This window comes from Myxine glutinosa, chromosome 8 (genome assembly GCF_964187855.1).
Source record: "Myxine glutinosa chromosome 8, kmMyxGlut1.1, whole genome shotgun sequence".
NCBI lineage: Eukaryota > Metazoa > Chordata > Myxini > Myxiniformes > Myxinidae > Myxine > Myxine glutinosa.
Window position 1 is genome coordinate 40,767,176 of NC_136268.1, and position 12,540 is coordinate 40,779,715.

At 50.3% G+C, this 12,540-nt stretch overlaps 1 protein-coding gene across 1 annotated transcript; it reads left to right on the plus strand.

Annotated features, from left to right (window-relative positions):
* Positions 1-806: 806 nt before the first annotated feature.
* LOC137432430 (uncharacterized) lies at positions 807-11,263 on the plus strand. Its single transcript, XM_068124365.2, has 3 exons — positions 807-1,201; positions 7,156-8,357; positions 9,185-11,263. The coding sequence occupies exons 2-3, from the start codon at positions 7,389-7,391 to the stop codon at positions 9,203-9,205; spliced, it is 990 nt and encodes a 329-aa protein (XP_067980466.2). The 5' UTR covers positions 807-1,201; positions 7,156-7,388; the 3' UTR covers positions 9,206-11,263.
* The last annotated feature ends 1,277 nt before the right edge of the window (positions 11,264-12,540 follow it).

Consider the following 12,540-nt stretch of genomic DNA (forward strand, 5'->3'; position numbering starts at 1 on the left):
ACTGTGACTGCAATCGTACTGTGACTGCAATCGTACTGTGACTACAATCGTACTGTGACTACACTAGTACGGTAAATACACTCGTACGGTAAATACACTCGTACGGTAAATACACTCGTACGGTAAATACACTCGTACGGTAAATACACTCGCACGTGGAATGCACTCGTACGTGGGATACACTCGTACGGTAAATACACTCGTACGGTAAATACACTCGTACGGTAAATACACTCGTACGGTAAATACACTCGTACGTGGAATACACTAGTACGGTAAACACACTCGTACGTGGAATACATTCGTACGTGGAATACACTCGTACGTGGAATACACTCGTACGTGGAATACACTCGTACGTGGAATACACCTGTACGTGGAATACACTCGTACGTGGAATACACTCGTACTGTGATGACAGGATCACACTTTGACTGTGCAGTCCTATAGTGATTGTGCATCTCAGAGGTGAATAAATATTCGTACAGAGATCCCGTACTCGTGCAGTGATTGTGCATTTCGGAGGTGAGTGCACACTCGTACGGTGAATTATGCACACTCGTACCCAATTATCCCGCACTCGTATGCCGGTACGGTCAATGCACCGTCGTACAGTGAACGCACTCTCTCGTACGGCGATCGTAACCTTTGAGGTGAATATTCTGGCGCGAATGCGAAATCGCTTGGACTTGGCGCGCCACTCCGGGGCGAGCGAGACGCGCCATTAGCATATCGCGGAGCTTGTTCCGCCCCTACCGGCGTGTTGTGGGCCTGGGGGGGAGGAGGAGGAGGTTCGGGGAACGCGCACAGGCGGAGAGTGGGGGTAGGGGAGGGGTGGAAAGGGCAGTCGGGAACGCAACGAGAACGCAGGGAGGGCAACGCAGTCGCGACGCGGCACAAGCGCCGGAACAGAGAGCGGAAAGCGCGTCGGGACGCCTCGACCTGTCAAACGGTCGCTCCGGTGTCCGCGGACTCGTGTACCCGTGCGTCGCGGACGCTCTCGACGGATCCCCCACCCACGTGTCCGCACGCAAGTCGAGCCGGATGCTGAGCGACCTCGGCCGCGCTTTATGACTCGGTGTCGCCACCGGGACGTCCAGCTGGAGCGTGTGTGCCCGAGACCCTGAGCAGACATCCGCCGTGCTCTGCGCTCGGTGCACGCAGCTCGTACGGGCTCGACGGCGGACATCGTCCGAAAGCGGTAAGTGCTTGTTCGACGGCTGCTCGGCGTTTAACGCGGGCCACACCTGGAGTAAACCTTTATAGCTTCCGCCCAAGCGACACCTACTTTCGCACGTTCTGTGTCCCCCTCCTCGCATCGACGCGTCCTCGCAGCGGCTCTGGACTCGGACACGTGAACTTTGGCGCTTTTTTTGTTGCGCGAGCAGCACCCCCTCCCCCGTGTCCCCAACACCATTGGTGATTTTGGTGAACCGGAAGCTCATGTCCTCACCTATACTTGAGCATTCCTTGAGCGTACGGATGTGAGTTATGAACACCGAGACATGGTCTTGTACTGGTGGTGGAGAGGGTCGTACCGGAGTAGGTCCGAAGCGAGCTCGACTTGTCTGCTTCGACTTACCTTTCACCTGTTCGTGCATACGTGCCCACTCCGTCGGTCTCTCGGTTCAAAATGGCGTTAATAATTGCCAAGGTTATAACTACTTAACGATGTGTGGGCAAAGTTTTGTTTCACCCGATTACAAAATCGAGAGCCTGTTTGGAGGCAACAAGAGTCCTTTATCCCGAGCCGGCTCGTCCAACGGGAAATCCCTGCCTTGCTGAATATAAATAACCCTCTAGTCGAAGGGTGGACACCAGGGACGAGCGGGTCTTTCCTCTACCCGGATAGGACTACCTATCACCAAAGTTCATTCCCATGTCTCCTTCACTCTCTTTATCTCTCTATTCATCTCTTTTTCTTTATTTTTCTCTCCCTCGCTCTATCTCTCTTTCCCTCACAATCTCTCCATATCTCTCTTTCTCCCCCTATCTCTCTATCCCCCTCCCTATCTCTCCATTTCTCGCTCTATCTCTCCATATCTCTCTTTCCCGCTCTATCTCTCTATCCCCCTCCCTATCTCTCCATTTCTCGCTCTATCTCTCTATCCCCCTCCCTATCTCTCCATTTCTCGCTCTATCTCTCCATATCTCTCTTTCCCGCTCTATCTCTCTATCCCCCTCCCTATCTCTCCATTTCTCGCTCTATCTCTCTATCCCCCTCCCTATCTCTCCATTTCTCGCTCTATCTCTCTATCCCCCTCCCTATCTCTCCATTTCTCGCCCGATCTCTCCATATCTCTCTTTCCCGCTCTATCTCTCTATCCCCCTCCCTATCTCTCCATTTCTCGCTCTATCTCTCCATATCTGTCTTTCTCGCTCTATCTCTCTATCCCCCTCCCTATCTCTCCATTTCTCGCTCTATCTCTCCATATCTCTCTATCCCCCTCCCTATCTCTCCATTTCTCGCTCTATCTCTCCATATCTCTCTTTCTCGCTCTATCTCTCTATCCACCTCAATATCTCTCCATATCTCTCTTTCTCGCTCTATCTCTCTATCCACCTCCCTATCTCTCCATATCTCTTTCTCGCCCGATCTCTCCATATCACTCTTTCCCGCTCTATCTCTCTATCCCCCTCCCTATCTCTCCATTTCTCGCCCGATCTCTCCATATCTCTCTTTCCCGCTCTATCTCTCTATCCCCCTCCCTATCTCTCCATTTCTCGCTCTATCTCTCTATCCCCCTCCCTATCTCTCCATCTCTCTATCCCCCTCCCTATATCTCCATTTCTCGCTCTATCTCTCTATCCCCCTCCCTATCTCTCCATTTCTTGCTCTATCTCTCCATATCTCTATCCCCCTCCCTATCTCTCCATTTCTCGCTCTATCTCTCCATATCTCTCTTTCTCACTCTATCTCTCTATCCCCCTCCCTATATCTCCATTTCTCGCTCTATCTCTCCATATCTCTCTTTCTCACTCTATCTCTCTATCCCCCTCCCTATCTCTCCATTTCTCGCTCTATCTCTCTATCCCCCTCCCTATCTCTCCATTTCCCGCTCTATCTCTCTATCCCCCTCCCTATCTCTCCATTTCTCGCTCTATCTCTCCATATCTCTCTTTCTCGCTCTATCTCTCTATCCACCTCCCTATCTCTCCATATCTCTCCTCGCCCTATCTCTCCATATCTCTCTTTCTCGCCCTATCTCTCCATATCTCTCTTTCCCGCTCTATCTCTCTATCCCCCTCCCTATCTCTCAATTTCTCGCTCTATCTCTCTAACCCCCTCCCTATCTCTCCATTTCTCGCTCTATCTCCCTATCCTCCTCCTTATCTCTCCCTTTCTCGCTCCATCTCTCTATCCCCCTCCCTATCTCTCCATTTCTCGCTCTATCTCTCTATCCCCCTCCCTATCTTTCCATATCTCCATTTCTCGCTCTATCTCTCTATCCCCCTCCCTATCTCTCTCTATCTCTCTCTACCCCCCCCCCTCCCTATCTCTCCATATCCCCCTCCGTGTCTCTCCCTATCCCCCTCCCTATCTCTCAATATCTCTCTCTACCCCCTCCCTATCTCTCCATATATCTCTCTCATCTCTCTCTGTATATTTCTCTGTTCATCTCTCACCATATCTCTCCCTCCCTATCTCTCTATATATCTCGCCATCCCCCTCCCTATCTCTCCATATCTCTCCATATCCCCCTCCCTATCTCTCCATATCTCTCTCTATCCTCATCCCTATCTCTCAATATCTCTCTCTACCCCCCCTCCCTATCTCTCCATATATCTCTCTCCTTATCTCTCTCTGTATATTTCTCTGTTCATCTCTCACCATATCTCTCCCTCCCTATCTCTCTATATATCTCTCTTTCTCTCTCCCTCTCATTTGTTGGGCCTTGAAGCTCATCCACACCTCCTTGTGAAGAAAGGAGTGCGATATATCATCGAGGTATGGTCCTGTGCTGAGGATGTTAGAGGTTGGCATCGGGAATCGAGAGGTTGGCATTGGGAATCAAGAGGCCTTAACGCTCATGCGCACTCATGTTACAGCACTATCACGAGACGCAGTCGCAATGAAGTTGACCTGCACGCGGAAATCACGAACTCAAGACACTGTGCCACCCAGGTCTACTGGGAGCGGTTACCGCCGAAGAAAGGAAGGAAACAGACCGCCAGGGGTGTGTCTGGTTTTGGGCAGAGCAGCGCAAATCGTCCCACGCCCTGACTTTAATCGCGCAGGCAGATAATGTCGCGTACCTCCCTCCACCCCTCCCCCAGCAGCAGACCTTCTCCGCGTCCCTCCTGCGTAACCCTCCACACCGAGCCCTCTCGCACGAAACAGCGGCCGTCAGGCCAATGCAATTGGCGCAGATTTAGACGGTTCGGCTCGGTTTGGTAGTGGCGATGTGAGAGTCGTTGAAATACGAGGGGATAGGGTGTTGATGCAGAGGATGGAGGGTGGGGTGGTAAGGCACGATTGACAAGGCTTGTCGGGGCGACGTAACGCACGCCTTTCACTCGTTCTCACCGGATTCGCGTCCCGCCTCGGGCGAGCCGATCTGCCGCGCAGGGGAAGGCAGGGGAGGGCGCCAAGCCCCGTTAATCCCCCACCCAACCTGCCGTTTATAATTCACGAGAAACATGTCTGAGGAAGAAAAAAAAAAGTTTCCGCCTTCCAAGCAGACAACACATCGGACACTCAACGATACTGCCTGGCAAGATTGCTCCCACAGCCTTTTGGGGTATGGCAGTCTGTATATAGGGTGGCACCTATGCACGGACTATTCAGAGGCATGCAATTAACGCATCCCCGCCGCAGGGCAAACACGGGAGTGCAGGCGAGTGTGACTCGGACCCGAACATGACCGACGGGACAGGGGCGCGAAAGCGAACGCACAAAGTGCTTTTGTTCACTCTCAAGCGAGCCTTGATGAAGGGGAAGGAGAGGTTAACCAGCGGCCGCTCCGAGAGCGCAGCCGTCATGCAGAGGCGTCGAACGCACCGCTACTCCCAGGCAGGGATGCGTGGCAGGCCAAGACCGGGGGTCAACTGGAAGGCGTGCCAAAGTTCGCTCCGGCGCATTCTTAAAGATGCTGGGCCTAATGATTGTGGTGTGGCGAGGAGATGGGGGTAGGCGGGAGAAAACTTTGCACTTGCGTGATGCCACCGCTACCCCCATCACCCCCAGTCGGCGACTGTGCCGTGCGTTTGTTTTCCCAGATAAGTCGGGCTTGCCGTGGCCTCGTGAAGGGGGGCACGCGAGGGAAACCTGATAAAAAGTTTCTGTTTTGTCGGGAAAGCCCGGCCCGTCTGTTTACCCAGGCATCCTTTACGACACCGGAGGCCTTGAAACATTGCCCAGTCTGCGTGGCTTTTCGGAAACACGCATATGGTCGCACAGTCCACTCTATATTTATCGGAGAGACGAGGAAACGCCGTTAAACCATATGGTGGAATGGGGGTGGCCACCCTCAACCGCAACGTGCTGAGACCGCTTTTGCCTTTTCCGAGGTCGACTCCCTTTGCTTCGTGTTAAGGTCTTTGCAGCTGCTTGGGCAGGCGGTCGGGCAACTAGCACAGCTGTTTCCAGCAACACCAGGTTGCACCTGCTCCTGCAGAGATCTGGCTTTGCCTCAGGTCGAGGCAGGGACGAGTTTTACCGCCACTGCCTTATCTTATAACGCGCGACCTTCGGCCTGAGATCTCCCTTTGTGCGGTCGTCTGTTTGGATTAATTCTGCCTAATTGTCTCTCGAGTGACCTTTAGGGGACGCCTTGCCTTGCAGCCCGATGGGTCACAACCCGGGTTAAAAAAAAACACCCTAATTTACGCGCTCAGTGGAGCAGAGTATAAATTTGGCTGGCTATAAAACCGAGGGAAGAGCGTTCCGAATTCCGGATTTATCGCCAAACCGATCTCGTTCGCGCCAAGGCTGTATGTAGACCGGGTGGCTCAGCAGTCACGCGGATTCAGAGTCTCTGGAGCATAGGGAACCGCTTTAAAAGTTAATGACGGATAGCGTCTGTGGGTTTATTTTCGCAATTTCCCCCGCAGAGCGTCGAGCGTGACGGCCTTGTTGTGAAAGGCGTCGCGACGCTAAATGTTGACATTTTGTGTCTAATGCTGATTGACGTCCGACGTGCGATCTTTGCTCGGACCACGTGATTTGCCCATCTACCTGTTGGCCCTTGCGGAGCGCGCTCTCCCTGTTCCCCGGGCAAATTGCGCATGCACGTGCTCGCGCCGCGCCCTTAATTGCGTCCGCTGGGAGATACTGCGACACAAAGGCTCTGTATAGTAGCCAGGCTGGAAGGACGTGGGGGTAGGTGGAGGAGGAGGAGGCAGTACACCACTTGTTGTAGAAGGAAAGTGAGAATTTGGAAAAGAGAAAGATAAAATTGATGAACAAGCCAAGGCAGGATGACGAGTCCTAGCAGGCCACGGCTTAGCAGACACGCGGACTGCACTAATGAGACAAATTACCTGGGAAAGGGAGCACGTATGGCTGGTTGGGCACTGCCGCTCAGAGTTATCCACACACCATGGTGTTGGTGGGTGCGAGTGAAGTGGTGGAGAGAAAGAGGGGGTGGAGTGAGAATGAGGCGGATTTGGAAGTGGAAGTGGGAGTTGGGGTGAGGAGAGAGAGGGAACGGGATCGGTTGGGGGGGGCGAGGGGGGAGTTATGGGGGTTTTGCACAGCCAGGCAGAGGGGAGAGCGAGAAAGCGGAAAGGGAATGTATTACGGCGCTGTGCGGCCCATTATCGCACGCGCGGCAAATAGCCCAGGGGAATCGCACTTACACTCCGCCAGGCTTAACCATTGCGGAGCCTGGCGCCATGATCAGACTGGCGGCCCTTTTGACTGACTTTTCCATCATGCGCCTGGGAGTGCAGCAGGCAGACAGATCGATTCGTAAATGAACTCTGGATTCAAAGAAAACGTTGAATGTCAGAGAAAACGGTCTCCCACGCATGCAGCCATTCACCAAGCGTGTATCTATGTAGGCGTTTCCAATTAACACCTGGAAAGTACCAATGTGTGCTACATTCCTGAAAGAGTTAAATAAGAAAAATGTACAATCGTGTGTGCACCTGCAAGTGTATTTAGCACCCGACATAGATGGCATTTCATCACTGGTTGTGTTTGTTTCACAGGTATACTCACATCACGAGCATTATTTGCGATGGGGACAACATTCTGCGGACCACAGAAAACTGAAGCTCTGCTCTGAAACCACCGAAGGTTGTTTTCTCCGCAGCAGTCGAATGTGATTTTGTCCACATAGGGTTCGTTCAAATCCCCAACGGCTTGCCTTTTGGAGACGACGGAGCTACAAGAACGTACAACGTCAACAACTGTGAGGAAAGAAAAATTGTAGTATTGAGAAATGGCTCAATCCTTGAAAGTTTTTGACTTGTCGAAAGGCAAAGGACAGCCTAGTTTGATAAAGCACTTGGGTGCAGATCATGACATGATTGGTTGCGGAGACCTCAGTGGATTCAGTAAGCACCAGTACGCATGTGCTGTGGAGGCATTTGCTCGTGATGGTGGACAGCTTTTTATGAAAGCAAGAAATACCCCCAATATGCTTCTTCAGACAAACGGTGCATACTTGGGTCCACCGACTCTCTTCCCTGGCGGTGGTCTCAATGATCACATGGTCATGGTCCCAAAGCCAATACCAATGCTTCCCGTGCCCATTGGTCAGTCCTTCATGCACATGGTTCCCTACCTATCCCGCGACGCAATTCTTCCATCGCATGGGCCACTTTCTGACATTGCAACTAACAAAGCTGTATCGGCTGCACATGCACTTCTCAGCTGTGGCCTACCAGTGACGCCCAATGACATGCTAGGTCCTAAGGGCATGCTTCTCCGCCTCGAGCTGCCCAGCATGATGCATGCAGCGGCGGCTGCCGCTGCCATCATGCCGCACTCTCATTTGCCGAGACCCAAAACCCAAACTCAGCCACAACCACAGGGCCCTACACAGGGCAGCGCCTTCCAGTTGGCCGGTACTGCACCGGAGACACTTGCCACCGCGACCCTGGCCGATCCTGGAAACAACGGAGCGGGAATGACACTGGGACTCGGTGGCCCTGCACCAGTATCCACGGAATCCGCAGCAAAAAGGTCGGCATCAGCGACGGCCATGGCAGCTGGAGCAGGCGGCGCGGGTGCTGCGGCTGGTTCTGCTGCCAAGAAGAAGAGGAAGCGATGTGGAGTGTGTCCACCATGCCTCCGCCGTCTCAACTGCGGCGAGTGTCGTAGCTGCAAGAACCGGCGCACGGGCCATCAGATCTGCAAGCTGCGCAAATGTGAGGAGCTTAAAAAAAAGCCAACATCATTTGCCGAGGTAAACCATTCTTAGCTGTATCTATAAAATTCCAACCATGAGCTTAATCATTCTGACTCATTTTCCAATAAAATTTTGGAATTGCCGATGCCAAAACATTGCTACATACACTTAAAAGCAGTTGTTATGTTTGTTTACGTGTATTATAATACATTGATGACATCAAAGATGCAACACTGCAGTCCATTTATTTATTTTTACTTGTAGCGCATGTTCTTTTAAACACATTGTAATCTTTTATACAAAGTTATAAGCTGTGTATTATAATTACATTTTGACATGTTTTATGAAACCCAACCTATACATTACAGTTTCATGTCGATGTACACAAATGCAATCAAAACAAATAGTTGTCTCTTCATCGGTTATGCCTCTTAGAGGCAATACCATCATTGTTGAGCAATATACAAGGGCCATTTGAAAAGGTAGTACAAATGCAATACCTGCAATAGTCCAGGACACGCCAACATTTTCTTTATTTTTCAATATAAAAGTGTATAAAATAGTTTAAATTTTTTTTCTTTCTGATCATGTGTACGACAAAGTGCTGATCCTTCCAGGATTCCAGCCTTGAAACGTTCCTCCATTTGCCGTGAACATCCCAAAAGTTCTGTTGAGAGCGCGGGTCTCCATTGTCATTATTGCTAGTATGAACAAATGTTGGCGTTTCTTGGAATAATGTGAGTATCTGGTTGGTAGAACCTTTTGAACCTTTCTTCCTCCCCCAGCCCTCACTTCTCCGCCCTCACTGCCCCCAACGTATACTACATGTTGTTTTTCTCTTCTGCATTTAACTAACGATCCTCTTGTTTTGATTGTGCTTACAGAGCGTCCTTTTTGAGCACTGAAAGCTTCGCTGGATTAACTGCCAATGGAGAACTGCATCGAACGGCAAACCTTGGTCTTCCGTCGTATTGTGGACATGTGGAGACCGCGTGTGGGGGAAGCGGGTGGTGAGAGAGAGAGAGAGAGAGAGAGAGAGAGCCAGCCAGATGCAGCAGTAAACAGCCAAAAAAGAAAGGAAAAAAAAAGAATGGTTCACGCACTATTAATAACAAACATAATCCCAAGGTGGATGCGAGAAGAGATGTCACTGAAAGATTTGCTTATTTTCCTCTTCTATAATTGGTCACTTTGTCTTTGACATAGTATCTATCGTCACCAAAAGATGTACGCTTCTGTGTGCGCACATTATAAGTCTTATCTCATAACATTTCAGATAAACCGTTGCAACAGTGCGAGCTTCTCTCATCATGACAGCTTGTATCTGGCTCCTGCGCAGAAAAATCAGATGTGCCTGTCAGTTGTTCACAATCATTTGGGTAGATCATCATCCAAGGGTCCATACTCGTGCGCTTTTGCTCTCACAAACACCTTCCGAACACACGGTGAATATCACGGAAGCAGCGGTACGAGCAATGCCGTTTTCGATTGGACGGTTTACGTGCGCATCATCTCCAAACCGCCAAAATAGCGATTGGGAATTGGCGGGCGTGAAGAGGTAATGATTTTTCCTTGACAAACCGCCATTAAGAGGAGCACAACGTGAGTCCAGGGCAGAGTTTCATATCCCGGAGAGATGGCAGCGCCTCGCGCGGAATCCTGGATTCGTCTCCAGCAGCTCCTTTGTCTGCTTGCGATGATCTTTCAAAGGGGTCCGCTTACATCGCAACGCATCTTCTCCACGGGTCTCGTCATTCAACGTCCTTAGATATGGCTCGCCTAATTGCGCACGTTGCTGTGAAATTATTTCCTTAAATTTCATTGTTTAATTCAATTTCCTTGAGCTCTCTTTTCCACGTCTCCTGTAAAACCCAGTGCCCCGGCCTGGTCCTTGATGCTTTGGATGAGTCGGTACATGCTGCTTATCCTGGGGAGGTGGATGGCCTCTAAAGGAGTTTTATTTCCATCTATTAGTGGGTGCAGCCATTACTAGTCAGATGGTGGCACACGAGAGTCTACAGGGTGCTTAAAACAACCATCGAACAGACATGTATGTAAGGCTTCATGTTCGACAGCTCTTATACATTTGACTGTGCGAAAGGGGTATTCATTCTGAGATGGAAGATAACATGGATGGAAGATGTGAATTAATTGTCGTGATTATGGCCGAAGTCATCACTGCACATCCCGAATGGCAAACAGGACAAAAAAAAAAAATTGATGACTAAATTGACCAAGGTGGGTTTTACTGAAGACACTGCAGGTTTAGAGGAGTTGGGTAGAAACCCCATTACAGTTCGATGGAACTCGACGTGAACTGACCTTGAAGCGGCTGGCTAGTATCAACACCGACAAGCTTGGAGCTAACCTCCCATGGGTTCAGCCAAGTCGAGTCGGCCACGTCCCTTTTCACTCCACATCCCCCACTTATAAAACAGCCTATGCTTTCATGAGCTGCAATTGAATTGCACATCGCCTGGATCTCAGGACGCCGAGGATGGAAAAGGCTCCGTGCTGGACAAAACAGTGGCGTCGCTCAATGTAAATGTACTTAGTCTATTGTAAATTCTTGTACATTTCCGAGTGTACGTCGGAGTTGACTGTTGATGTAGAGCACTGCTAAGTAACTTTTTTCTGCTAAAAGAAACTTTTTTTTGTTTTGTTTTGTTGTTGTTGAGTTCTTACCGCGAGGCTTATTTCCCCCCCATTGAACAGTGGTCGCTGTACTTTCGATTGTTAAGGCGTCAGCTGTTTTGTACGTTTCCAGGAAAAGATTTCCAACCGTGGTACCTTTCGTTGCTGTCCAATCGGTGCGTTCCACGTGGTCCCTTTGTAAACGGTATATTTTGTTATGGATGGAACGAAATGCATACTGTACATAGATCTACATATTTTTAATTATTTTTTTTGGTTTTCAGAAGATTGCGTTTACATTTAAATATTAAAGCGAAATTTACTGTGCATCGATGCTTCCTGTGCTATCTTTTACATTTTACTTTAAACCAATGTGCCTCCGGTATGAACTTCATGTAGGGGATTACACTTGGTTGGCACCTACTTGCTGTTGGGCTTTTATTTCTTTTTTTTACTTTTAGCTCACAGATTGCCTCCGGTGCAGTGGTAAACTACCTAATCTCACTCAGCACTGTCGTGGTGATCATTATTAGGTCCTTGGCCTGACAGAAGCCAATCGTTGTCAATGCTGTTATTTGGCTGCGTCGTCCTACTTAATACAGCAATTAAACTGGGTCTGTGTAGCAATCGATATTTTATTTTTCTGCTTCCGTGTAGATCAATTCTCATACTAGAACAAAGTCCCGAGGAATAACAAAAGGTGCAATTCAACGCCAAATATGTGGCATCCTTTGGGAAATGGTTCAGGTAGCCATGATGACCGGGTAGACTGGACGAGTTCGCAACGACAGCAGAAAGGACCATTTTGTCACCACCTCTCATCCGCCTTCGACCCCGTAAAAAAGCACCGAGTCACGTGGTTGGAACTGTATGCTAATGAGATAATGCCAGTCGCATTAATTATGCTAATGAGCGCTGATGAGTGCGCTCGGCTTCTCGCGGGTTCGTGGATGGAGGATCTAGGCGCAGATTAGGAATGTCACATTCTTTGTGGTAAACGCTCTGATTCGCAGTCATCGGAACCCCGGAACTCACAGCTTTGGCTCAGAGCTTCTGGTTTATACAAATCCATCTTCGCAGCTTCCTGAAATGCTATATCCTCCAGAACGCCATTAGCGCCCGGAGTTTTATACTACGCCCAAGGCCATTTGCGTCTGCCAACGCCCGGAACCTGACGATGGTCGCCTGCAGCGAGCCGGACAACCCCAGCCCTGGGGCTAGTACTCATTTGTCTTCACCCAGCCGGCTTGGAATGTGCGCCCTGGGATCGCCAGCTTGCGAAACGGCCGCCAGATCCGCGGGTTCTTCCCTCTTTAGCGGTTCTCGCCGCAGGGTTCCGGATATCCCAGAGGACGACGCCAGGGTCAGGATGTTCCTGGTGCTGCCTCGGGGGACGGGAACAGAACGGTGGGCGGCTGAGCTAACTTGCGCCCAGGGCGCAGAGCTGCGGCCTAATCAGAGCATGGCAAGAAGTCCGTGCGGTTTCCATGGCAACTATCAGTAGGGTTAGCTTGAGGTTAAACACATGAAAATCCCCGAGAGCAACTCGAAACCCCGCCCGTAGATCAATTCTATCACATCCCGTTCAAATACTTGCTCTCTCTCT